Here is a 22859-nt window from a genome sequence, read left to right on the forward strand (position 1 = left end):
CGTCGCGCGCGCTGCAGGTCCGACGTGAAGACGGCGCGCACGCTGCCGGACGGGAACCGCGCGGCGAGGTGCGCCCCCAGGCGGCCGGCTTGGAGCGCCCCGTGGGCGGTCAGCGCCGAGTCGGTGATGCCGGCGTACACGCCGGCCACGTTGTCGACCGTCTCGCCGTGGCGCACGAGGAGCAGACGCATCGTGGCAGGTTACTAGAGGGCGGGCGGGCGTGGGCGATGGGAGCGAAATGCCAAGGGGATTTGGAGAATCGGTCTGCAGGAGGGATGCAGCAGGCACGAGGGTATGGGAGAGGTTTTTGAGCCCGGTGCCTGCTGCAATTGTTCAAAGGCAGTACTGAGCTGGGTTGAAGTTGAGAGAAAAAATTGATGAGATTTTTTTTTCTCTCGTTGCAGGTTGTGTATGGTTTTGGAATAGGTGAGTAAGCGTATATGTACCTAAGCAGTGGTGTATCTAACCAACACTGGGAGCTTTGTGATTGGCTGACGAAGAATCAAGGAGGGATACCCTGGAATCGAATGTTCTCGGTTCTCGTCAGATGCTTTGAGGCAGAGAAGTGACATGTTCTTCAAGTTTCAATATCTGCTGGTTTTGAAGGAACCTCTTTTTCCCTTTACATGATTGCCGTTCCCCGGGGATGTGTCACGCGCAAGCATTTATGATACGAAGGACTTCTAGCCAAGCACTCGTATTTCAGTGTCCGTAAACATAAATGGGTAAACAAGACAAGGCACACATCATCATGTCAGCTGCCATGAATATTCTGTATTACTCCCTGAAACTCCCTTGATTTAGGTGTATTCGAATCGTGGCATGTGTATACCTAGCTACTGGCCAGTAACTAGGTCAACTCCTAGTTCCGTGACGACACGAAGGACCGCAACGACCAAGACTCCAAATCCGGGCCCGCGAATTCGAGGTTCGCCTCGTATAATCGGCTTGGTATCTGTATTTTTATACCAGTAGCTAAATATTGATACGACAAAACAATAGCCTGGACTGGCAGTTCCTCCATGACCAGTCGCTGGCGTGAATGTGCAATACCCTATTTATATCAACAATCTATTTGTGCATGGTGACACTTGTTCGCCGAAATTATCAGAATGGAGGGTGCCACGGAAAGCCCTGTCATTCATTCAATATATTCCGCCCCCCTTCATGTCTTGCTGCTAGGTTTTAATCCATCCTGGCCTGCGGCGGAGGATGCACCATGGAGTTATTTGGAGGTTTTGGGTTTTGGATATAAAGTGAGTTGAGATTGCATTTTTCATGTAAGTTAATAGAAGGAGACGTATGTAACATGCCCCGTCTCCGGATTGCCTGTCATGGTCTCGACAGCCACTGTAACAGACCCCAGCATCTTGGCATACCAAAAGGCAATCTGCAGTGAGGGGCGCTCACCAGAATAGTGGTTCTGGGACGCTGCACTCAAAATTGCAGTCGACATATTGGATTCCTGAATCCTTTTGCGATCCACACAGCAGGACGACCATTTGCAAGTTTTGAAAGTATCGCCTGTCATTGCATCTGTCACTGGAACGCTACAGTCAGCAGCCCGTTCTGCTACCTGTCAATGTAAGTTATTATTATATCCATTGTATAAAGCTGTCAAAAGGTGCCGGACTCTATTGGTCTAAATACAGAAGATTCTCTATGCATATAAAAACGTAGATTACATGAACCACCGCGCGTCTCTCCGTTGGCCTCGCAAGTCATCAAGGCATCCTAGAGGTCAAACGGCTTAGATGGCAAGAAGGGCAAGGAGCGCAGCGATACCAAAGACAGCACCGGTGCTAGAAGCAGCGCCGGTGGGAACCGTGGTAGGGGTAGAAATGCCCGAGGTGCGCGACGCAGTCGCCGTGCTGAGGGTGGTAGTGTTGGTACCGGTACCGTTAACGGCAGAGCTGATGGACGTAAACGCAGTGGTGCTCGAGGTCTTGGTCAACGAAGCCGCAGAGGTGATGCTGGACGCAGCCTTGGTGGCGCTGGACTTGGTCTCAGTCGCAGAGCTCGTCTCGGAGCCGGTAGACGCAGCGCCAGTGGAGGAAGCAGAAGAGCTGGTCGGGCTGGATTCGGCGCTGCTGCCGTCCTTGAGGTTGATCTTGATGCTCTTGGCGCTGCCGGATTTGTCACCGTAGACGTACTCCTTGACATCCTTGGCGGTGGCACTGCTGCCGCCGGCGTAGTCGACAATCTTGATGCTCTTGTAGATGGCGGTGGAAGGGCCGCTCGAGAAGTCGGCGATGCCGCCGGCCCACTCGGTGGTGCCCGGGCGGCCGCCCTCGTAGCCGGCAACCCAGGCGCCGACCTTGACCTGCATGGGGCTCTGGGGGAAGGCGTCGCCGACGGAGGCGCTGGTGAGGGTGCGCACGACGGCGCCGTTGATGATCCAGTCAATCTTCTCGGGCGTCCACTCAAAGACGTAGGTGTGGATGGCGCCGAGCGGGTTGTCGACGGCGTGGAAGCCGCCGCGGTTGAAGACGGAGTCGTCGCCCTTGGAGAAGTAGTTGGACTGGATCTGCTTGTTGTCGAAGCCGACCGTCTCAAAGTCGATTTCGTCGCGCGTGTCCGACTGCAGCACGATGGAGCTCACGATGCCCTTGCCGGCGGCGGCCTGCATCTCCACCTCGACGCGGCCAAAGAAGAGAAACTTGTCGGAGCGCAGCGTCGGGGCCTGCAGCGGCGCGTCCATGGCGCCGATGGCGCCGCGCGCGTCGTAGGTTATGGCCTTGCCGTCCATGGCGTGGAAGGCGGCGCAGGCGCCCGCGGTGAAGTCGCAGTTGGCGCCATCTTTGCCAAAGGCAGGGTTGGGCTTGCAGGCTGCGGAAAGAGGCGTGTTAGCATACAACAAAGTGGTGATGGACAGAAAGGGGGCGCCGATTGCATACTCTTCTGGCGCGGGTCGCACTCAGACCAGGTCTGGGCAGACACGAGCGACACGGCGGCGAGAGCCACGGCAAGCTTGGAGAACATTTTTGTTTTTCGGATGTTGAAAAGGGAGTGAGTGGTAAAGATGAAAAATAGAATAAAATGGCAAGATGAATAGGCAAGAAAACGAAGGTGGTGTTGTATTATGAGTCTGAAACGAAGGACTGAGTTGCTGTGGAAGGACAACGACGGGACGGCCAGGGTGTGCCAAGTGACTGAATTATAACCAGAAAAGAAAGTCGATAATAATAATGGTAACAATAAAGACTCCACGAAAAGGAGTTTTTTCTTTGAGAGGTTCATCTAAAAAGGGTGAATGGGCCGGGGGGACCACTCACGACCAACCAAAGCAATATTGTATCGAGCCAAGCGTCTCAAGACCCCCGTCCATCCCCGCCAAGGAAGGTCCGCCGGATGCCTTGCTGGGCGGCTGTGCCCACTGCGAAGAAGAAAGAAAAGGCAGCAAGGAGATCCACGGGGTCCAATCTTGGGAGGGGGACTCGCGGAATGCTGGTCGTTACCTGCGTACGGCTTTGGTAGACGTTTACGAAGTGATACGAAGGTAACGTAAGGAATACGCGCGCGAGTATGGAGTATGCACATGTACATGTACATATACATATACACATGCGGGCGTCGTTTTGGTGTCCTTTTTGTGAAATTGACTCGCTCGGCGCCGAGATCAGCGGAAGAAATATACCCAGTACCCGTCCAATGTTACCGGGCGCTACATTTCAGGCTGAGCTATAAAAGAAGGTGAGTAACTGTTGATATGATACTATCGGTCGCACGGGTAATGAGCGCCGAGAATGCCAAGAAAGGGTTCCCATAATTCCAAGTCGTAGGCCAAGCAGCGGCGGTTTTATGCATACGTACGCGTTGCCTGCCCGCGCCTCCTGGGCTATGCCGTGGAAAGCGCCTCGCTGTCAAACGCATAAAGACAACAAGGGATGGACTTGCCACAGAGGCGGTCTTTGTGGGAGATCTGGAGGCTGAGATGTGTCGAGGAGGGCCGTTGCCTGTTTGGGTCGAGACGAGTTTCTTCTGGGCTTAAGACACTGGATCGGGACAACTCTATTTTTTGTCTTTCAAGGTGGGAGCAACTTCAAGCTTTGGATGTTGTGTTCAGCTAGGGCGAAGAAATAACGGTTTGTTCGAGCTGACAGCCCAGTCCGTCGGCCAACAGGAACACACTAACACGGTCGCAGCACATTTCATAAACACACAATGAAAATAATGTATCGCCGCTCTTGTGCTCCATCTGACCGCAGCCGTTTGACCCTTTTGATAATTTTCGTTTCAAATATTATTGTGCCACTACGTCGCCACTCGCGTTATGTCAACAGCCTATGGACACCGGGTCAGGTGTGAGTTGAAGTTTGCCACGCGTCATAAATTATTAAATAAAGAAAGCGCACCGATTTCCAACTTTTTTGTTATAACGCTTCAAGGTAGTAGATGTTCAGGATGAAAGCTGCTCTCCTCTACTCAGTTGCCGTCGATTTCGATTTGAACACTCCTTGATTCCAACCACTGGTCGTGCCTCGGTGCCGGATTCATTGAAGAAATCATTTTTATTATTCTTATAGATTTTTCGACATTTCACTACGTTGTGTTCCATTCCAGACGCTCGCTGAATTCGTTTCCGTCAATCGCCTCACCAGACAACACCCCACCAGTAACGTCGTCTACCCACCTCTCAAAACATGAGCATGGAAACCAGCTGTGAGCCGTCTATAAAGTAGGGAGGGCCAAGGTAAACCTATCGTCAAAAGTAATAACTTGAAGAAGTTTCCGAAAGCTAAGGGATGAGATAAAGGGTCGGCAATATCGTACGTGCGGTCAACCCTGGCCATCAGAATTTCTGCCCACAGCTCAGCTTCAGTCTTCTCTCAGGTCGTACAGACTGGTTCCAGTAGACAGTCTGCACTTGATTCGCCAAAAAGCTTTTTCCCATGCGATAAATAGACAGGCTTGGCGGATCACTCCAGCTCCGGGACTTCATGATGCCGTGATGTCCAAGTCTCTCGGTGCCATGAGATCCTTCCGTCGGTTATTAAAAAACCCCTGCGACGAAGAATCGTATTTCACCAGCAACTTATTGAACAAGTAACTGACTGTTGGGCCTCCTGTGGCGCTCACACTCCCCGCTCCTTGTCAGCCACGCAACAACGCCCGCAGCCAGGTCGCGTGGTCCTGCGAGCTGTGTGCCATTTGCGAATAATAACGCGTCGCCACACTATTCCCGTAGAACCCCATGCACCGATTCACGGCCCTGACATAGGTACCGGAGCTCTCCCGATCATGCGGAACATGTTTCCTTGGGAAAGAGCCGTGAAGTCGCCGGGCGGAACGGCAGCCCATGCCATGACATCTGAACTAAGGGTTGAGGTGTAGCATATCAATAAAAGTAGCAAACAAGTCCTTTCTCCTTTAATAATAATAATTTTTGTCTCACTTTTTCAGCTAAAACCCATCATTTTGGAGCCGACCACAAGAACGTTTTTACTCCTCTCATGGTATCACCGACACATTGCCAGCAGAGTTGCATCGCTGGGGGCCGAGGAACGTGATTAAAATGGGAACGAATGATGCAACTATGTACCATACAGAAGAACTCCTAGCAGGGTAGGTCTTTGCGGGTGAACATCTTATTTTGTGCACGACCCGTGCTAACATATGGTCCTTGTCGTAGCGCACAATGGTTCTGTCTTCTCGCCGAGCTTTATCGAACCGGGCTGCTTCAAACTGCCATCACTGCCTTCTCAGTCCTTTATCTCAGCTGCCAGGTATTATGGAAAAACAAAGGCACGCCTGGAAAGGTGTTGCTTCTCAAACCCCAGGGCACCCTCCTTTCTGAGAGCATCGGCCCAGCTCTCAACGTCCTTACCCTTGGCCTGTTCATTGCTGCTCGTGATGCCGACTGCATAGCTCTGGGCTATGTATGCCTTTTGCAGCTTGTACGGGCCATTGGCCCAGACAGCTATCGAAAAGTTCTGCGCTGCCACATCGACGCCATGCTCGTCGGCACGCTTGGCTTGATGCTGGCCGCGGAAGGATTGCCCTTGATGATGGTGGCCAGCGAATCCTCTGTCGGGCGGCCCCAGCTTTTTGCAGCTACTTCCCTTCTCCTCTCAGTGTGTATTGCGGTCCTCACTCCGCACGAATGGCTTTCGCAGGCCGACGGCGGCCTCGATCATGTGTTTGAGCCCACAGGCGAGGAAACGTGCAGCTGGGTAGACTACCTCTTTACATATTCCCGGGCCGGCAACCTCATCCAAAAGAAGAAGGCAAAAATCACGATTGAGCAGTTGGACCAGCTCCCCTCTGCGTACAATTCCGAGCTTTTGCGACGCAAGTTTTCTCAAGTTCGCAACACGCAGCCGACCACGACCGATGCGCTCGCCTCGCTCCTCTGGACTCAACTTCTCCTATGCACCGCATTGGGCGTGCTGGTCGCAGCGGCCCAGCTTCTCAGCCCGATGGGTCTTCACCGTCTTCTCGAGTACATGCAAGACCCTGAGCAGGCCGTCTTCCAGCCACGGCTATGGCTCGCCGTCATTTGCGGCGGTCGGATAGCGCAGACGGCACTGCAGCAGGCATACAGCTCCTACTCCCGCAAGCTCGTGGCCCAAGTCGGCGCAATGCTGACCGGGGAAGTCTACCAAAGCGCTCTCGCATCGCGCGAGCTTCACGGCGATTTCCTGAGCGCTGGTGACGTTGGGCCTGAAACGGGATCGCAAAGTACGGCGTCTGGTGTACTGGAGAATTTGGTGTCAAGCGATATTCGAAACATTACGCAGCTTCACGATGTCCTCGTTTGCGTGACGGCCATTCCGGCTGCTGCTGCTGCCGCGTTCGGGCTGTACCAGCTTGTCGGCTGGCCTTGTCTTGTGGGCATTGTCCTCGCGCTCTCGGGGTCTCCGTTTGAATCCTGGATCATGGAATATGTCGGAGACCAGGAGGAGCGGCTCAAAACGGCCCAGGATTTACGCATCTCCCTGGCGTCTGAATACCTCCGGTCCATCAAGATCATCAAGTACTTTGGCTGGGAGGAGTCCGCCGCAAAGAAAATCACGCAGGCTCGAGCAACAGAGCAGAAACATGTCAAAGCCATCGATATTTTCAGCACGGGAATGGCCCTCATAGCTACCCTTTTCCCAATTCTGTCGCTCGTCTCAATCTTTGGCCTCCACGTTCTTGTCCGGAAAATGCCACTGACGGCATCAACCGCATACACGACCATTCAACTACTGGAGATTGTCAAGGACTGTTTAGCTTTCCTTGCTCTCGTCAGTGTCGACTTCTCCAGGGCAAAGGTATCGTTGCGTCGTTTGGATAAGTTTTTCAAAAGCCTGACGCCGCTCGATGCCTATCCGAGCGGACCTGTCGAGATTCGCAATGCGACGTTCCAGCGTGCTGCCGGAGCCGCTTTTCATCTCCGAGAAATCGACATCAAGTTCAGCCAGGGCGGCTTGAATGTGGTGACGGGCGACAGTGGTAGTGGCAAGTCCTCGTTGTTGTTGGCGCTGCTGGGAGAGACTCATAAGAAAAGCGGTAGTGTCACTCGCCAGCAAGATGTCGCCTATGCACCACAAACTGCATGGTTGCAAGCTGGTACAATTCAAGAAAATATCATGTTTTACCGCAAATACGATGAGAAGCGATACAGAAGTATCATCGACGCTTGTTGCCTGGACGTTGACTTGGCGGCAATGAAGCATGGAGATCAGACAGTGATTGGCGACGGCGGCTTTGCTCTGTCGGGTACGTGCTCCAGTATCTTGTTCAGGTCAGATTACAGACTAATGGAATACAGGCGGGCAGCGCGCAAGGGTTGCTCTCGCAAGAACCTTGTTTTCGGACGCGTCGTTGCTTCTACTCGACGACATTTTCTCCGCACTGGACAGCAAGACACGTTTACAAGTGTGGAACGGCGTGTTCTGTTCAGACCTTGTGCAAGGCAGAACAGTCATTCTAGTTACCCAGCATGCCTGGATTGCGCGTGAAGCCAATCTCACTGTTGTCATGGAGAACGGCCGTGTTCGATCCGCCACGGAAAAGCGAGGTCATCTACGCGAGGCGAAACCCATCCCATCCAACACGGAGGCGAATGAAGAGTCATCAGGCCAGACTTGCACTCAATTGTCCATCGAGAAGAATGCCTATACTGCACAACAGGCAGAATTGGCGGCTGGTCAAGAAACATCAGTAGCAGGTACCACGGGCCCTCTATCCGGCAAGTCACACTTCCTCCAAGAAACAGGCTTGCTAGCTAACATGGTGAAACAGTGTTGACGTACTTGATGATGTACTTTGGTGGGCCGTTGGTTTCAACTTTGACTGTGGCAACCTGCTTCCTTCACACAGGCACTGGTATTTACACCAACTACTGGATGTCGCGCTGGGTTGAGCACGCCGACGACGGCGGAAGCAGCGCCTCGTACCACTTGGCGGCGTACATTGGCTTGAGCTTCCTTACCGAGGCTGTGGATGGGGTACGCATGATGGCTTTTAGCAGAGGCATTTGGGTGGCTGCCGGAAAGCTCCATATGGACGTGATCAGTGCCGTCATGGCGGCGCCACTGTCGTGGTTCACCGAGCAAGCGATATCCGAGACGCTGAATCGGCTGTCGGAGGACATGTCGACCCTGGATCAGAGCATCTACAACTCTATTGTCCCAGTCATCAGCAATGTGATTAGGTGTATGCTCATGATGGGGAGCGTTGCATCTAAACTCCCCGTGTTCATGCTGCCAGCGCTTGCCATGCTGGTATTTGGCTGCTTGATCGCGCGGAGGTATGAGGCAGCCAGCCATCGTCTCGCAGAGCTTGTTTCTGCCAGCCGATCTCCCATTCTTTCAGACTTCTCCGAGGGGCTTGCAGGTTCCATGGTGATTCGTGCGACACCGGCGACGCCGGCAATTTTTCATGCCAAGATAAACCGCTTGCTCTATGCGTCGTCCCGGGCGCAACATGCTCAGTCCAATGCCAGCCAGTGGCTCAAATTTCGAATGAGCATCTTGGCTACGGCTATTAATGTGCTCGCTGCGTACCTTGCCCTGTCCCAGAGCGGTAAGATATCGGCCGGGTTGACGGGCTTCTGCTTGTCGCAGGCGACGCAGCTCAGCGACAATGTCTTGTCGTTGATCTTTAGCTTCAACAATCTGAGCCGTGATATGCAAACGGTATGTTTTGAAATGAATGGTTCTTGTGTACACCCTTTCCTTTATTTTTCATTTTGCTAATGCTGGGTGGGATAAAGTTCCAGCGTGTTCGCGAGTACACTCAGCTGGCGCCAGAAAAGGACTTGGTCGCCGAGACGAGCGAGGAATTGCCAGCAACTTGGCCGACAACTGGCGCTATAGAATTGCGGAATGTCACGGCTCGATACAGCCCTGACGGCCCGGATATCTTGAAGAATATATCTCTGAGGATTCGGCGCGGGGAGCGGCTCGCCATTGTTGGCAGAACCGGCAGCGGGAAGAGCACGGTCAGTGCTTGTAGCCAACACGGCAGGTTGTCAGGCGGCTAACTTGATGATAGCTGATTTTATCCCTACTTGGATTTACAACCATTCAGTCTGGGCAAATACTGTATGACGGGGTGGACATTCAATCGATTCCGCGCAAGCGTCTGCGCCAATCCATCTCCACGATCCCGCAAGAGGCGCAGCTACTCCAAGGCACTCTTGCTTCCAATCTCGACCCCTGCGGCACAATTCCAGAATCAGAGCTCCAAAACGCCTTGGATGCGTGCCAGTGCATTCTCCGATCCACAGACAGCGCGGATGCGACGGCAGCAGCCTCTGTTGATTCCGCAACCAACGACGCGTTTGCAGACAGACTCACGCTGTCGACCGTGGTCCGGTCCAAGGGGGCCAACTTTTCCCACGGCCAGCGACAGGTGCTCTCGCTGTGTCGCGTGCTGGTCCGGCGCTCCAAGCTCGTCCTGCTCGACGAGGCAACGTCGAGCATGGACGCGCGCACCGACGCCGGCGTCCAGCAGGCGCTTCGCGCAGAGCTCTCGCGTGCAGGCGGCCAAGACAGGACACTGATTACCGTGGCGCATCGGCTGCAGACCATCATGGACTATGACAGGGTCGTGGTCATGAGCGCGGGTCGGATTGTGGAGGTCGGTAGTCCGAGGGAATTACTGGCCAAGAAGAGTGCGTTCTATGACATGGTGATGCACGGGGAGAAACATGTTCTGAGTGGTGCAGGGTAGTGGTGTGGTGGTAAACAGGTAGACCACTAGTGCGTACCTACTAATAAGTACTGTAGTATACATACCACTGTTTACTCTTAATTACGTCCCGAATTATGTTTTAAGCGTGTGTTTTTAAGAGGTATTATCATGTATCGAAAATAACGTCAAGATGATATAACTGCGCAGAAAAAAATGTTTGAAGAAGGTTGCTCTAGGTTAGGTGTTGAAGGACTCAGCCAGCAGTACCGGGTGGTGGGCAACGTTTATTTAGCACCCCACCAACGTCATCACAACCCGCCAGCTCTCACGAGCATCACCCGACACAACAATCGCCAGAAGCGTGACTGCCGCTCTGCACGGCGACTGAGCGCATCATGGACTCCAAGTAAGCATGCTCGTGGAATGCAAACCCCTGAGAATCCGCTAACGTCTGCAGGACCAGCAACATTCTCTCGTTGCCGTTTCGACGGTCGGTGCACCTCTCCCTCGCCACCACGATCCGCCAGTACATCAACGCCAAGTATGACCAGCACCCCGACATGTTCCGCCCGGACCTCGACGCCATTGACGCGCTGCGCACCGATGCCATCAACGTTCGCGAACCCCATACCAGCGGCGTCAAGAAGCTCCAGGCCTACGCTGCCCAGCTGGTCTGGATCGGCGGCAAGTTTCCCATCGACGTGCGTCAGACTCGCCAGAGGCCCGCGTGCTTGTGAGGATACTAATCGAAGCACAGATTGGCGCCGAGTTCACATGGTACCCCGCGCTTGGCTATAATACCGAACGACCCATGGTCCGCAACAACCTCAAGTACGAGCTCATGAATGTCCTCTACAACCTGGCCTCGCTCTACTCCCAGCTCGCCATCAACACGTCGCGCGCCAACACCGACGGCCTCAAGACGGCCGCCAACTATTTTTCCCAGGCAGCCGGCGTCCTCTCGCACATCAAGTCCACCGTGCTGCCGGAGCTGCGCATGTCGGACCCGCCCGAGGACATGGACGAGCACACCCTCGAGTCGCTGACCCAGCTGCTGCTGGCCCAGAGCCAGGAGTGCTTCTGGCAAAAGGCCGTCATGGACGGCTACAAGGATGCCTCCATTGCCAAGCTCGCCGCCCGCGTATCCGACCTGTACAACTTGGCCGGCGAGTCAGCCGTCAAGAGCGAGGCCATCAGCAGCGCCTGGATACACCACATGACGGCCAAACACCACCACTTTGCCGCCGCCGCCCAGTACCGCGCCGCTTGTGACTGCTTGGAGAAGAGAAAATATGGTGAAGAGGTGGCACGGCTCCAGGATGCCGTGCAGTGCGTCAACGAGGGCATCAAAGAGACCAAGGGCGGATACCTCAACAAGCTTGTGGTGGAAGACTTGAATGCGCTGAAACGAAAGGTGGAAGAGGATCTTAAGCGCGCAGAAAAGGACAATGATATCATCTTCCTCAGTGAGTCTGGTTCCTAGACGTGTTTGATTGCTGCTAACCTGCGCAGATATTGTGCCGCCAAAGTCGGAACTAAAAATTCTCGACCGAGCGAATATGGCCGTCGCCAGAGTACCCAAACAAATTTCGGATCCCTACGAATTCTTCGGAGACAAGGCCGAGTTTGGGCCAGCCCTCTTCTCTCGCCTGGTTCCCTTCTCGGTACACGTTGCCATTTCGATATACGAGGAACGACGCGACCGAATGGTGGACCAAAGTATTATACAAGAGTTGGAAACCATGACGGAGCAGTTCCACAATGCTTTGGCGTCTCTTGGACTTCCAGGCTCAATACAAGCTCTAGAGAAGCCTCTCGGGCTACCGCCTAGTCTCGTGCAGCATGCTGAAGAGATTCGGCAAGCAGATGCTGTCAATAGACTCCACAAGTCCTTTATTGACATTGATAAGCTGCGGGCAGCTGATATGGCCATCTTTGAAGAGGGCATCACGGCGCTGGCGGCTGAGTACGACGAGGACCAGCAATTACGCGCCAGATACGGCACCGATCGCTGGGCTCGTCCAGACAGCAAGACCGACCCGCAAGGCGCAAAGCTTTGGCACCACGTCACAGAAATTGAGAGCTACTTTGAGAGCAGCTCAAGCAGCGATGGCGTGGTGCGCGAAAAGTATGCAGCAAACGAAGACTTGCTGCGCATCTTATCCGGACCCGACCGCGGGATACAAAACTACGTGCCGTCTGGCGGGCAGATGGACATGCGCGAAGACCTCAGAACGTCGATGGGAAAACTGCGCAGTGCGTATAGTGACGCAGTGCGCTTCGAAAGCAAGCGACGGGTCAAGGTCAAGAACTTGAAGGAGAATGCCAAGCGCGACGACATCAAGCCGGATATTCTCAAAGAAGCAGCCAGACTGGAGCGCACATATCCCACGACAAGCATTGTACCGGCGCACTTTGAAGACTTTTTCGACAAGAGGCTGGACAAGCTCTACGAGACAGATATTGACGGACTGGATAAAGAAGCAAAGGAGCAGGAGCAGCTGGTTGCGCAGCTGCAACGGGCGAATCGCGAGTTTGAAGCACAAAAGCAAAAGGGAAGCTCGCGTGCGAACCGCGAACGCGAACAGGCGCTGCAGAGGCTGGATTCGGCATACTACAAGTACAAGGAGATTCTCAACAACTTGGACGTGGGCCGCAAGTTCTACAACGACTTGAGCAAGATTGTCGGACAGGGGTTCCGGGATGAGGCCAAGTCGTGGGTTGCCCAGCGGCGGATGGAAGCCCGCGCTTTGGAAGAGTACGTTTTTATTTCCATGACAATGACGCAGAGTATCGTTGAGATACGACGCATATCATCGTTGATACAATGACGCTTATTAACCGTTGACAGGGAACTGAGCATGCCGACGCTGTCAAACCTCAACATATCAAGAAACCACACCCCCGTACACAACGCCCCGCCGCAGAGCATATATCAACAACCACCGGCGCAGCAACAGAGCTACTACGGCGGCATGCCCCAGCAGGGGTCCGGACCGGTGGAGGCGGCGGCCATTCAGTCGTGGGCCGGCGCGGGAGACAATGTGCAGCAACCGCAGCCGATGCCGCCGGTGGCGAACCCGATGGGCACCATGTGGACGCCCGGGGGGCCCATCAATTTCGGGGCCGGACTGTCGCAGGCCGGCAGTGGGGAGGGACAGCAGCAGCAGCAGCAGCAGCAGGGAACGTGGAATCCGAGTTTGGGGATTAAATTTGGGTAGTGGTCATGTAGATGCCGTTGTATACCATCTACTTGTTGAAAACATGAATCAAATGAGTTTCTTGCTATCTTTTACGGACCTAGAGGATCAAAGCATTATGATTTGATAAATTGGTCATGTTCGGCAGCCATCTCATTCTGCACCTAGAAATTTTATTATTATCATACATGCGAGTTGAAAATTTGGTATTGCTCTGCAACCACTGCAAGGTAGACGTGTTATCAAATAAACAAAGGAAATGCCGAATAGGCTAAAGGAATGAGCACGCAGCGGGTATTTCAGACGTCCATGCCGCCAAAACAAAAACAAAACCATGGTCTATATGCAAATGAATCATAAAACTCCAAGCCAAGCCAAATCCAAATAAAATCCAGCCCGGTCAACGATCAATGAGCGGCATTGGCCGCGCCCTCGTGCTGCAGAGCCTGTTGTGCGGCAGCCAGCTTGCCAAACTGCCACTCGGGGAGGGTGATGCCCGTCTGCTCATTGATGGTGCTCATGAGCGGGGGCAGCATCTGGTAGACGTTGCGCATCGTCTCTGCGGGATCGCTGCTGTTGCCGGTGCCGCTGCTGCTGCCGGTGTTCCAGACGGAGATTTTGGGCTCGAGGCCGCGGATGGCGTCGGCGTTGGCCTGGGCCAGCTCGACAAAGGTGCCCTTTTCGAGCATGACCCACTGCAGGAGGCCGGCGGGGCCGCCAAACGCGGCGGCCATCTTGGCGTAGGCCTCGGCCAATGCGGCGAGGCCCTCGGCCTCCTTGAGGCGGCGGACAATGTCGGCGTCGGCGAGCTGCTGGGTGGCGTAGCCGGCGGCGTCGGCCTCCTGGCGGACGCGGTAGGCGTCGGCGTCGGCCTCGCGCTGGCGGGCCTCTTGCTGGGCGCGGGCGGCGGCGGCGACCTCGTACGCGGCGGCGTCGGCGGCCTGCTGCTTGCTCTCGCGGATGATGGTGGCCTTGACGAGGTCCGTCGCGCGCAGGCGCTCCAGCTCCGCCGCCGCGCGCTTCATCTCCATCTCCTTCTTGAGCTCCTCGTCGGTCGACTGGATCGTGCGCTGCGCCGTCACCTTGGCAATGTCCACGTCGCGGTCCAGCGCCGCCTGCTGCGTGCTGAGCCGCGCCACCGCCGTCGCCCGCTCAATGTCCCGCTCCGTCTTGGCCACCGCCGTCTCGGCGTGGATCTTGGCAATCTCCCGCTCCTGCTCGCCGCGACGCGCCGACTCGCCCACGTTGCCCTTGAGCTGCGCCTCGGCGACGTCGATGCGCGCCTGGTTGGTCGCGCCCTCGTGGGCCTTGCGGGAGAGGGACTCGAAGTAGTTTGAGTTGGGAGCGTCTTTGAGTTCTTTGACCTGTGAGGGGTGTCAGTATATATATATATATATATATATATATATCATTTGAGACAAATTGGAAAAGAAAAAAAACGCACATTCGAGTTCCAGATGCGCAGGCCAAACTGGTCCAGCTCGCCCTGAATGTTGCGAAAGATGCGCTTCTTGAACATTTCGCGCTCGGTGAAAATCTCCTCCATGGTCATGCTCGAGACGAGGACGCGCGTCTCGCCCTCGATGATGCCCTTGACAATGTTGGCGACGTGGCGGAGCTTCTCCTCGCGGTCGGCCTTGCCGTCCTTTTCGTCGCTCTGGCTGAGGAGGGTGACGTACTTGGTGAGGGCGTCGGAGGCGGCGTCGGTGCCGCGCGAGTTGACGTCGGGCCCGACGGTGAAGACGACGGGCAGCGCAAACTGCAGCTTCTCCTTGGTCATGGCGAGCAGGTCCATGGCGTAGTCCTGCGGCTGCACGCTGAAGCGCGTGCACCGCTGCATGGGCCACACCCAGGCGGCCTTTGTGATTTTGACGTTGACGATGCCCATGCCGGTGATGGCGAGGAACTCGTCGGGGGCGGAGATTTTGTAGGACATGGTGGGCGGTGGTGGTGGTGGTAGTCGGGGGTGTAGGTGGTCAAGGTTGTGTGTATAAGTGGTTGATGCCTACCACGATGGTGTAAGTTGATGCTGCTACCAACGAGTGTAGAAGGCAAGATGCGCAAGAAAATGGGCAAAAACCACAGAGGCACCGCATGGCTTTATACATGTTTCTGAGCTGTCATGCGGGTGACACAACGACGACGACTGCGGCTGAGAAATGCAGGCACCGGGCAAAGAAGATGCGACAAGGTTGAGCTTGGAGTGTCTTGTTAGTGAGGCAATCTGGGGAGCTACAGCTTTGCCCCGCCAAGACCGCCCGGGGGGCTTTAGCGGGCGGGGCGGGGCTCTTCAGGGTGTTGCAGGGCGTTTGGGCGGAATGCCTGCTGCCACCTGCAAGTCCCTGTTGATGCACGTGGGAAGTGACTGTGTCTGATAGTGACGCATGAATTTTTTGAAAGAGTATTCTTGTATATTGGAATAATGCTGCATTTTTGCAAATCAGTTAGGCAAAGTGGAAAGTCGCGCAAAAAATTACTCGTCGCTACAACGTGTCCGTCACTGGCGGATTGTGTTCCGGACAGTGTGGCGCAGCTTGGGTGGTAGCCTACCATGTAGGTACTAGTAATTCTGTACTACCCGTGCCTTCAAGGGTCCAGGGTTCATGGCCGCAGGGACAAATCTCGCATTGCAGCAGCATGTTTCACTGGACCAACCTGCAAGGTTCTCCCCGCTTGGACTGATTCGCTTACTGCTGCGCCCGACGCTTCATATATCTCCGGATTGTGACGAGGAATGATGACCTCGAGATTGTTCACAAAGCGTTGGCCGGGGCTGTGTTGGCTAGTCCAGGCTGCACGGATATAAATTATAAAGAAAGTGTATTTAGGAGGCGGTACAGAGTGGTCATTGCTGTCTTTTCATAAGCGGTGTTGGTGGTGTGCTACTCGCTTCCAGAGCACCACATGATCATGACCATCCAAGATATCTGGCTTCTTCAAGCTTCTTCAACAGGCTGCCAAATAATACTCTGAACTGCCCCACCAGATACGCCCTGTTGCCTTGCCTAAATATTCTTTATTAGGATACACAGGTACAGATTAGTCTCATTCCCAGCCGCCCTCGGCCCGCCCACCCATCGCACTAATAAATAATACTAGCTTAGTATATGTGTACATATCACATTGCACCTGATCATCGCTCTCAATTGTTGTGAGGCCGAATCGCCACCCTCCAATTACTGCACATAGCTGCTCAGCCTCGTAAGATGATATTCTTCATTGCCGCATATCTTCATAAACCATGACTACTCTATATACACGTTCCCAAGCACAGCCATCAGCCATCGCCGCATCACCTTTGTTCACGTGACTCGCCGCTGACGCCCGACAACCCCGCTCACAAGTCTCACCACCATACCCCAGTCCCCGAGCTGAAGCTTGGCTGTTTCTCCTTCACACATCACAGCCCCCGCCACTCGCTCTCCCAACTAGGCGTATCGGTGTAGGTTGCTGCCCGTCCGGGTCACCGGCACCGGTGTCTGCATCTGTGTGTGCCGCATCGGTGGCGGCTGCGGCCACACCTGCTGCTGTGGCACGACACCACCACCAGCACCGCTCTGCCGCATGGCCGTCGCCATCCTCGTTTGCTGCGCCCCGACTGCTCTCCCGCGACTCGACGACCGGCAGCAGCAGCACAGCATCCACGCCAGCACCGCCAGCACCGCAACACCGCCCACCACGCAGAGGACGATGAAAAGAGTCCTGTTGTTTCTGATCCACGCCGCCGCGTCCCCCCCTCCGTTGCTGCCGTCCGCCGCCTGCCCAACACACGTCCCGCTCGAGCACCGCCGCGCGCCGTCGCCGCACGGCGTACCGTCCCGGAAAAACTTGGCGCTCGCCTGACACGTCCCGCCGTCGACCAGCGTCTGCAGGCAGTTGAGCTCGCAGCCCGTCGCGCTGCACGCCTCGGCCGTCACGTTGCCGCCGCCCGCGCTCACCGTAGAGGTGCTGTTGTTGGACGTCAGCAGCTTGGAGCACTGCAGCGCCCGCGACGTGCACATGCCCGTGGCGCACGTCAGCCCCTGCCCGCCGTCGCCGCACGCCTGCCCGTCCGGCAGCTGCTCGTCGCGCGGGCAGTCGGCCGTGCTCCCGCCGCACGTCTCCTCGGGGTCGCACAGGCCGATGCTCTCGCGGCAGACCTGTCCGCTGGCCGCGAGCCCGCACTGCGCCGTGCAGCAGCGCTGCCTCGACGGGTCGCACACTGCTCCGGCCGTGAACCGGCACGTCGTCGGGTTGCAGCACGCATTGTCCCCGCAGCCCTCGGGCCCACCGCAGTCGCAGTCCTCCCCCGCGTCCACGACGCCGTTGCCGCACACCGACTCGGACACGGTCGGCACGTCATCGTTGCCGCTCAGACACGCCGTGTTGATGTTTCCGCCGCCCCATGCCGCGCACACCTGCCCGATGGAGCACGGCGAGAATTCCGTCACGCGCGAGCTCACCGACGGATTCATCATGTACTGTCCGCGCGCGTCGCAGTTACTGCTGCTGCTCAGCGGGCAGCACAGGCCCTCGGCGCCGCCCGCGCACGCCGATGTGCAGTCGTGCACGGCGCCGAAATTGTGGCCCAGTTCGTGCGCCAGCACCTGCCACTCGGCCGCCGTCCGCGCTACCACGTTGGTGCTCGGTGTCGAGCGCACCGCGCCGCGCACCAAGACGCCCGGCTGACACACGCTGCGGATCCACGCGATGCCCACCGTCGAGCCCGACGGGCACGCCGTCAGCAGCGTCCACGCGGCCGCACGGTCGTCGAAGCCGGCCTTCCACCGCGAGAACTCGTTCAGCCGGTCGCCAATCGAGAGACTAGCAGCGCAGGCCCGGTTCCACGACAGGCCAGAAGAGCCGCTGGGACACGCGGCGTCGGAAATGGTAATGTTGCGCACGCGCAGCTGCACGTTGAATGCCGATTCGTACACGCGCGACGCCGTGCTGACCTGCGTTAGAATGTTGCGCCGAATCTCCTGATCGGAGCTAAACTGCGCCGTATACGAGCAGTCGGTCGCGATGCCCAGCAGCGCAATCGCGCGCGTCGATGGACACCCGCTGGTGGAGCCAATGGTCTGCACCAGACTGTCCGTCGTGTCGCCGCTGCCACCGCGCTGCCGTCTCTCGAGGCTGTTGTTTCCCTCGAGGCTGTCGAGGCCGCACGTGGGCTGCTCGGCGGCGCGCTGCTGCACGAGTGAGCCGATGTGGTCGTCGACGTACCGCCAGACGACATTGTACGGCCGATGGGCCACCGCGGGCGCGGCGTCGTGCTCGCTGCGCGTGCGGCGGTAGGTCGCGTCCGTCTGGATGTGGTACTCGAAGCCGTCGACAAAGTAGGCGCCTTCGAGCAGCGGCAGCCCGTGGCTGACGTGCACCGACACGCGCGCCCACTCCTCCTCCTCACGCCCCGCGTGCCCATGCGTCGATGCGGTGCCGCGGTAGACGAGGTGGTCGCCCGCCGGCGTCGTCTCAGAGCTGCGGACGGAGCCGTCGGCGCGGATGCGGTGCACCGTCACGGGCTGTGTGTAGATATCCTCGTCGCGATGTAGCGAGAGCGTCACGCGCCGCGTAGAGCCGGACGGCGTAAACGACACGGCGAGCTGCGAGGGCGCTGCATCTTGTGAGAGCGTCGGCGTGAAGGTGACGTCTTGCACCGTGTGTAGCAGTTTGGGCTCCGTGCGCCGGACAGAATGTGCTGATCCCGTGTTAGTAGTGTACGCCGCTTCCGTTGCGCCCCCCCTCCCCTGTGGTGTAGTTGAACAAACCTAGAACAGCCGTGGACAGCAACTGTGCGTATACCAGTACTTTTCGTATGCTAAAAGTCTTCATGTCCAAATGGGGCAAAGGGTGGTTTGCCAATCAAGTAACAAGACGACGGAAAACCACATGCATGCAGCAAGAGGTGAGCGAGGTGGGCAACAATGTTCATTTTTATAAACCCTGATTTTATTAAGCTTCTATTTTTCCCTTCTTTTTCTCCTAGATCTATAAGCCAATCTCCATAAAAATCTCCATCTTGTCCACGTAACCACATCTCGCCGCAGCATCTGACAAAAAAAACTCCAGTCATCCCACCTTGGCGTTAGCCAAAACGTGCCAACCCATCCCGCAGACGGTGTGTGGGGGCTTCCATCAAACCTCCCAAGTAGAGATGTAAAACGATTAGAGAATAAAGATGGAGAGGAGCCGGGTAAAAGACTGTGGAAAGAGGCGCTGTGTCAGAAAAGGCAACTTTTTTTCCCTCTCTGAATGGTACCGAGTCGGGCCAACGACGACCAATAGCAGCGGCGCGCCAAGAACAGGCTACCGGCCTTGGGAGGGATGACGCACGTCGAGCCAAGACGCTTCGCCACTGCGGCCAAGCGACGGGTTGGGTTTGGAATTATCAAGAGATTTATAAGCCCCCGTTCTCTCTCTGTGCGTCTCTCTCTCTTTTCTCCGATCGAGGCTGTCAATGTTGAGCCTCAACCCACACCCGGCCTTATTGTAGATTGGGTGTTAAATCCGACCGAGAATGGTCACCGAGGCGCAGCCCGTCCCCTCGTTCGTGTCGGACGAAATCAGCACCCAAGATTGTACAACTTCCCCCGGCGCCTAACGGGGGCAAGACTGTCATCGTTCATCTTCTTCCCATCCCACTGAAACCCGTCCTCGACATGTCGTCGTCATGCCCGCCCTTCTTGGCATCCGTTATACTTTTCGCCCAGTCCTTTTTTTTTTCACGCCGCGTGTCTCTCCCCCCCCCCCCCGTAAACTCCGAGGCTTTCCTCGCCGGCGCCGTTCCGATTTGTTTTCAACTTTTGCCATGCCTTCAATCACGCAGCGACTCGATGAGATGGGAGTGGAGAGGCGGAGCCCAGCCTCGCCGGGCTCCCTTTATCTTGGGACCGCCTGCTCCGCCACCGCCATAAGTCCGATGCATGAGTTGTGCAAAGGCGATTATCGGCGGCGCCTGCCATGACAATCTCGCCTTGCGCTCTTCTTCAGCTGCGTTTTTGTCTCTTTGGGGGGGGGGGGCTGCTGGGGCGAAGCAGGGTGGGAGAGCCGACAACCCACTCACCGCGTTGTTCATCCGGGGGACCTATGAGGAGGCTATCCGGAACGGAGTGCACGAAACAATGTTGTAGATTGTGTGTTTGTAGTTAATTTCAAAACCGCATCCATTCTTGTTTTTCCTTTCGGGATCAAACCACAGTGGAGAGCTTTGTTCAAGGCCGGATGCTGACGCGCACCACCACGCCCCAGCCCGTGCTGCTCTCCCAGATGCCCATTTCGTTTTCCCGGCGAAACGTCACCTCCTCGGCAGTGACAAGCATCGAGACGTCGTCGTCGCCCTCGGCAGCAGGCGTAGAGGCCGCCGGCGGTATCGGCGGTGTGCTGCTGCTGGTGCCCCTGCTGCCAAGTATATTCCACCGGGACCTCGTCTTTTTCGCCTCCGTCACCTGGGCGGCGACCGTCCGCCTGTCGACCGCCGGCGCGGGGGTGCTGCGCGGCGCCGGCTGCAGATATCCCGCCAGGCGCACGGCCAAGTCCTCGTCCTTCCACCACAGCAGCTCGGCCTCGTCGTCTCTCCCAGCGACATGCTCCCCCCAGCGTGCCCGGCCATCCGTCTTGCTGTCCGCTGCCCGCCGGGTCGTCTGCACGCGGACCACGCTGTGCGTCTCGCCCGGCCGTCCGCCATCCGTCTCAGCCGGCGTCCAGTCGGCGGCCACGGCGCCGTCCGGGACCAGCGTGGCCTGGACGAGCCGCGGGGCCTGCTGCTCCGCCCCGACGACGGACGCGAGCACGGCCTCGACGTGCGGCATCAGCAGCGCGAGCAGCTGCGTGTCGTGGCGGTCCTGCTGCGAGGCGCGCGCCGCCTGCTGCGCGCGCATCTGGCTCCGCACCGCGGCGAGGTGCGCCGCAAAGAGCGAGTCGTCGGGCGGCGTCGACGAGGCCGGTTCTTCGCGCGAGTACGGCGGCGGGAGCTCGCCGTCGCCCAGATGGGCCAAGTCTGCTGGTTGCTTGGACATGGTCTTTTTTGGATAAGTGCGATGCAAGGACGCAGCGAGAGGACAAGCTCCTTGGAGGCGAAAGCGTTTGAGGTGAATGTTGACAACAAAGGCTTTTATGTTAGTGTGTGTCCAGGCGCACTGCGTAGGTACCTACCCTGTACTTCATGCTCCATACAGGTTGCTCTCATTCTGCCCTGGCGATGCGCCTTCACCGCTCAGCCTCACTGTACACTGTAACCACCCCGACTGTAGATCCCTGGGCGGCGGCCGCCTCGCCTGACCTGCTGGTGCCTGGTTCATGCGACGCATCCTCGAGACAAACTCGACTCGACATTGACGCTTTTCTCGACCCCGAAAAAAGTCGCATATCACTTTGTGGATTTTTGTCCTCCCTTTTTAGAACAAAGTGGCAAGATATCTGTATCAGCCTCCAGCGTGGCTTGTTTCTGACGGCTGCAAGGCCTCCCACTTTGTCGCGCCCTACGCCGTTTCAGGCTGCCGAGAGGTGGCTATGACGGCGACAACCGTTCGAGTCTCATCTTTTCAGCTAGTGAATGCCGAAGAAAATTGTCATCATAAACTAAATTTTATCTATTATGATGAAGACTGAATTTTATAGAGAGTCCGATGCGCATCATGTCTTTCTTCTTCTCTCCTCCTTTTTTTGTTTGTTTGTACAAATGACTCGCTAACACCGCTGTCCAGCAGATGTGCCCCAGAAGTGTATCGAGGAAGTTGGCCCAGCATGCCACCCAAACGGCACTGTTAGTCTGCTCTGAGACTGTCCATCTCACTGGAGGCCTATATTGTTCTTCAACACGAGCTTCTGCATAACCATGTCTCCTCAACACTGTGACAAAACGTCAATCGTCGGTCATGACCGTTGTTCGAACATCTCTACCCTACACCTCTCCGTCTGCGTGTATAGCCTTCCCGCTACGGTAGGTGTACTCGTAGGGATCTTTTCATTGCTATAGTACTTAGCAATTCCTATTGTTCATAGTATTTCTATTATCCATATCATTCCCACCATTGTGTAGCTTCAAGGCGTACTCCCTTCTCCTGTTCACCGTATTTGTACTTGTTTCTATTGTTCACTCCAGAATTGCCCATGAGGCCTTGATTTCGCTTCCGAACTGTCAGAATGCGCACGAACTCTGCTTTTCTTCCCCCCTTTCCTATTGACTTCCAAGTTTCTCACTACATTGTAGAACCCGGACGGTAAGCTCCTCACACTGACACAAGAAGCCAAATCAAGAACCTCTCTACAGGACATGTCATCATTCACAAATCTACTAGTACTGTGTCTCTTTGGCGGTAACATATGGCTGTATTGTCCATCTATCTGTGGTAACTGTAGATGAAATCCTTGTCCGCGCCTGCCAGTCCCAAGAATCTAGTTCAGAGGGGGGATAGAAGCAACATCCTTGGCAGCACCGTTGGCACCACCAGCAGCGGCCTTGTCAGCAGCAGCGGCGTCGTTGCCAGCAGCGGCCTTGTCAGCAGCAGCCTTGTCAGCAGCAGCCTTGGCAGCGGCGGCCTTTTTGGCAGCAGC

At 56.2% G+C, this 22859-nt stretch overlaps 6 protein-coding genes across 6 annotated transcripts in view; 1 reads left to right on the forward strand and 5 right to left on the reverse strand.

Moving 5' to 3' along the window:
• Window positions 1-1285: 1285 nt before the first annotated feature.
• On the reverse strand, window positions 1286-2982 carry CCM_02110 (extracellular cell wall glucanase Crf1/allergen Asp F9; the record flags this gene model as incomplete). The annotated part of the gene is made up of 3 exons (XM_006667263.1): window positions 1286-1431; window positions 1786-2829; window positions 2898-2982. The coding sequence occupies 3 exons, from the start codon at window positions 2980-2982 to the stop codon at window positions 1286-1288; spliced, it is 1275 nt and encodes a 424-aa protein (XP_006667326.1).
• A 7538-nt stretch (window positions 2983-10520) lies between these two features.
• On the forward strand, window positions 10521-13346 carry CCM_02111 (pH-response regulator protein palA/RIM20; the record flags this gene model as incomplete). Its single annotated transcript, XM_006667264.1, has 5 exons — window positions 10521-10531; window positions 10583-10826; window positions 10883-11591; window positions 11638-12883; window positions 12977-13346. 5 exons carry the CDS (start codon window positions 10521-10523, stop codon window positions 13344-13346), a joined length of 2580 nt encoding a protein of 859 aa, XP_006667327.1.
• A 386-nt stretch (window positions 13347-13732) lies between these two features.
• On the reverse strand, window positions 13733-15261 carry CCM_02112 (flotillin domain-containing protein; the record flags this gene model as incomplete). Its single annotated transcript, XM_006667265.1, has 2 exons — window positions 13733-14689; window positions 14770-15261. The coding sequence occupies 2 exons, from the start codon at window positions 15259-15261 to the stop codon at window positions 13733-13735; spliced, it is 1449 nt and encodes a 482-aa protein (XP_006667328.1).
• Window positions 15262-16753: 1492 nt separating this feature from the next.
• On the reverse strand, window positions 16754-19139 carry CCM_02113 (ADAM 8 precursor; the record flags this gene model as incomplete). The annotated part of the gene is made up of 2 exons (XM_006667266.1): window positions 16754-19005; window positions 19076-19139. 2 exons carry the CDS (start codon window positions 19137-19139, stop codon window positions 16754-16756), a joined length of 2316 nt encoding a protein of 771 aa, XP_006667329.1.
• A 982-nt stretch (window positions 19140-20121) lies between these two features.
• CCM_02114 (uncharacterized protein) lies at window positions 20122-21322 on the reverse strand (the record flags this gene model as incomplete). The annotated part of the gene is made up of 2 exons (XM_006667267.1): window positions 20122-20391; window positions 20543-21322. The coding sequence occupies 2 exons, from the start codon at window positions 21320-21322 to the stop codon at window positions 20122-20124; spliced, it is 1050 nt and encodes a 349-aa protein (XP_006667330.1).
• A 1378-nt stretch (window positions 21323-22700) lies between these two features.
• The window catches only part of CCM_02115 (uncharacterized protein), a gene marked incomplete at both ends in the record, with an annotated part of 1133 nt that continues 974 nt past the window's right edge, over window positions 22701-22859 (reverse strand). The window contains one exon of the mRNA XM_006667268.1: window positions 22701-22844. Coding sequence (XP_006667331.1) covers window positions 22701-22844 — 144 coding nt within the window. The remainder of the gene's footprint in view (window positions 22845-22859) is intronic.

Source organism: Cordyceps militaris (assembly GCF_000225605.1).
Source record: "Cordyceps militaris CM01 unplaced genomic scaffold CCM_S00002, whole genome shotgun sequence".
NCBI lineage: Eukaryota > Fungi > Ascomycota > Sordariomycetes > Hypocreales > Cordycipitaceae > Cordyceps > Cordyceps militaris.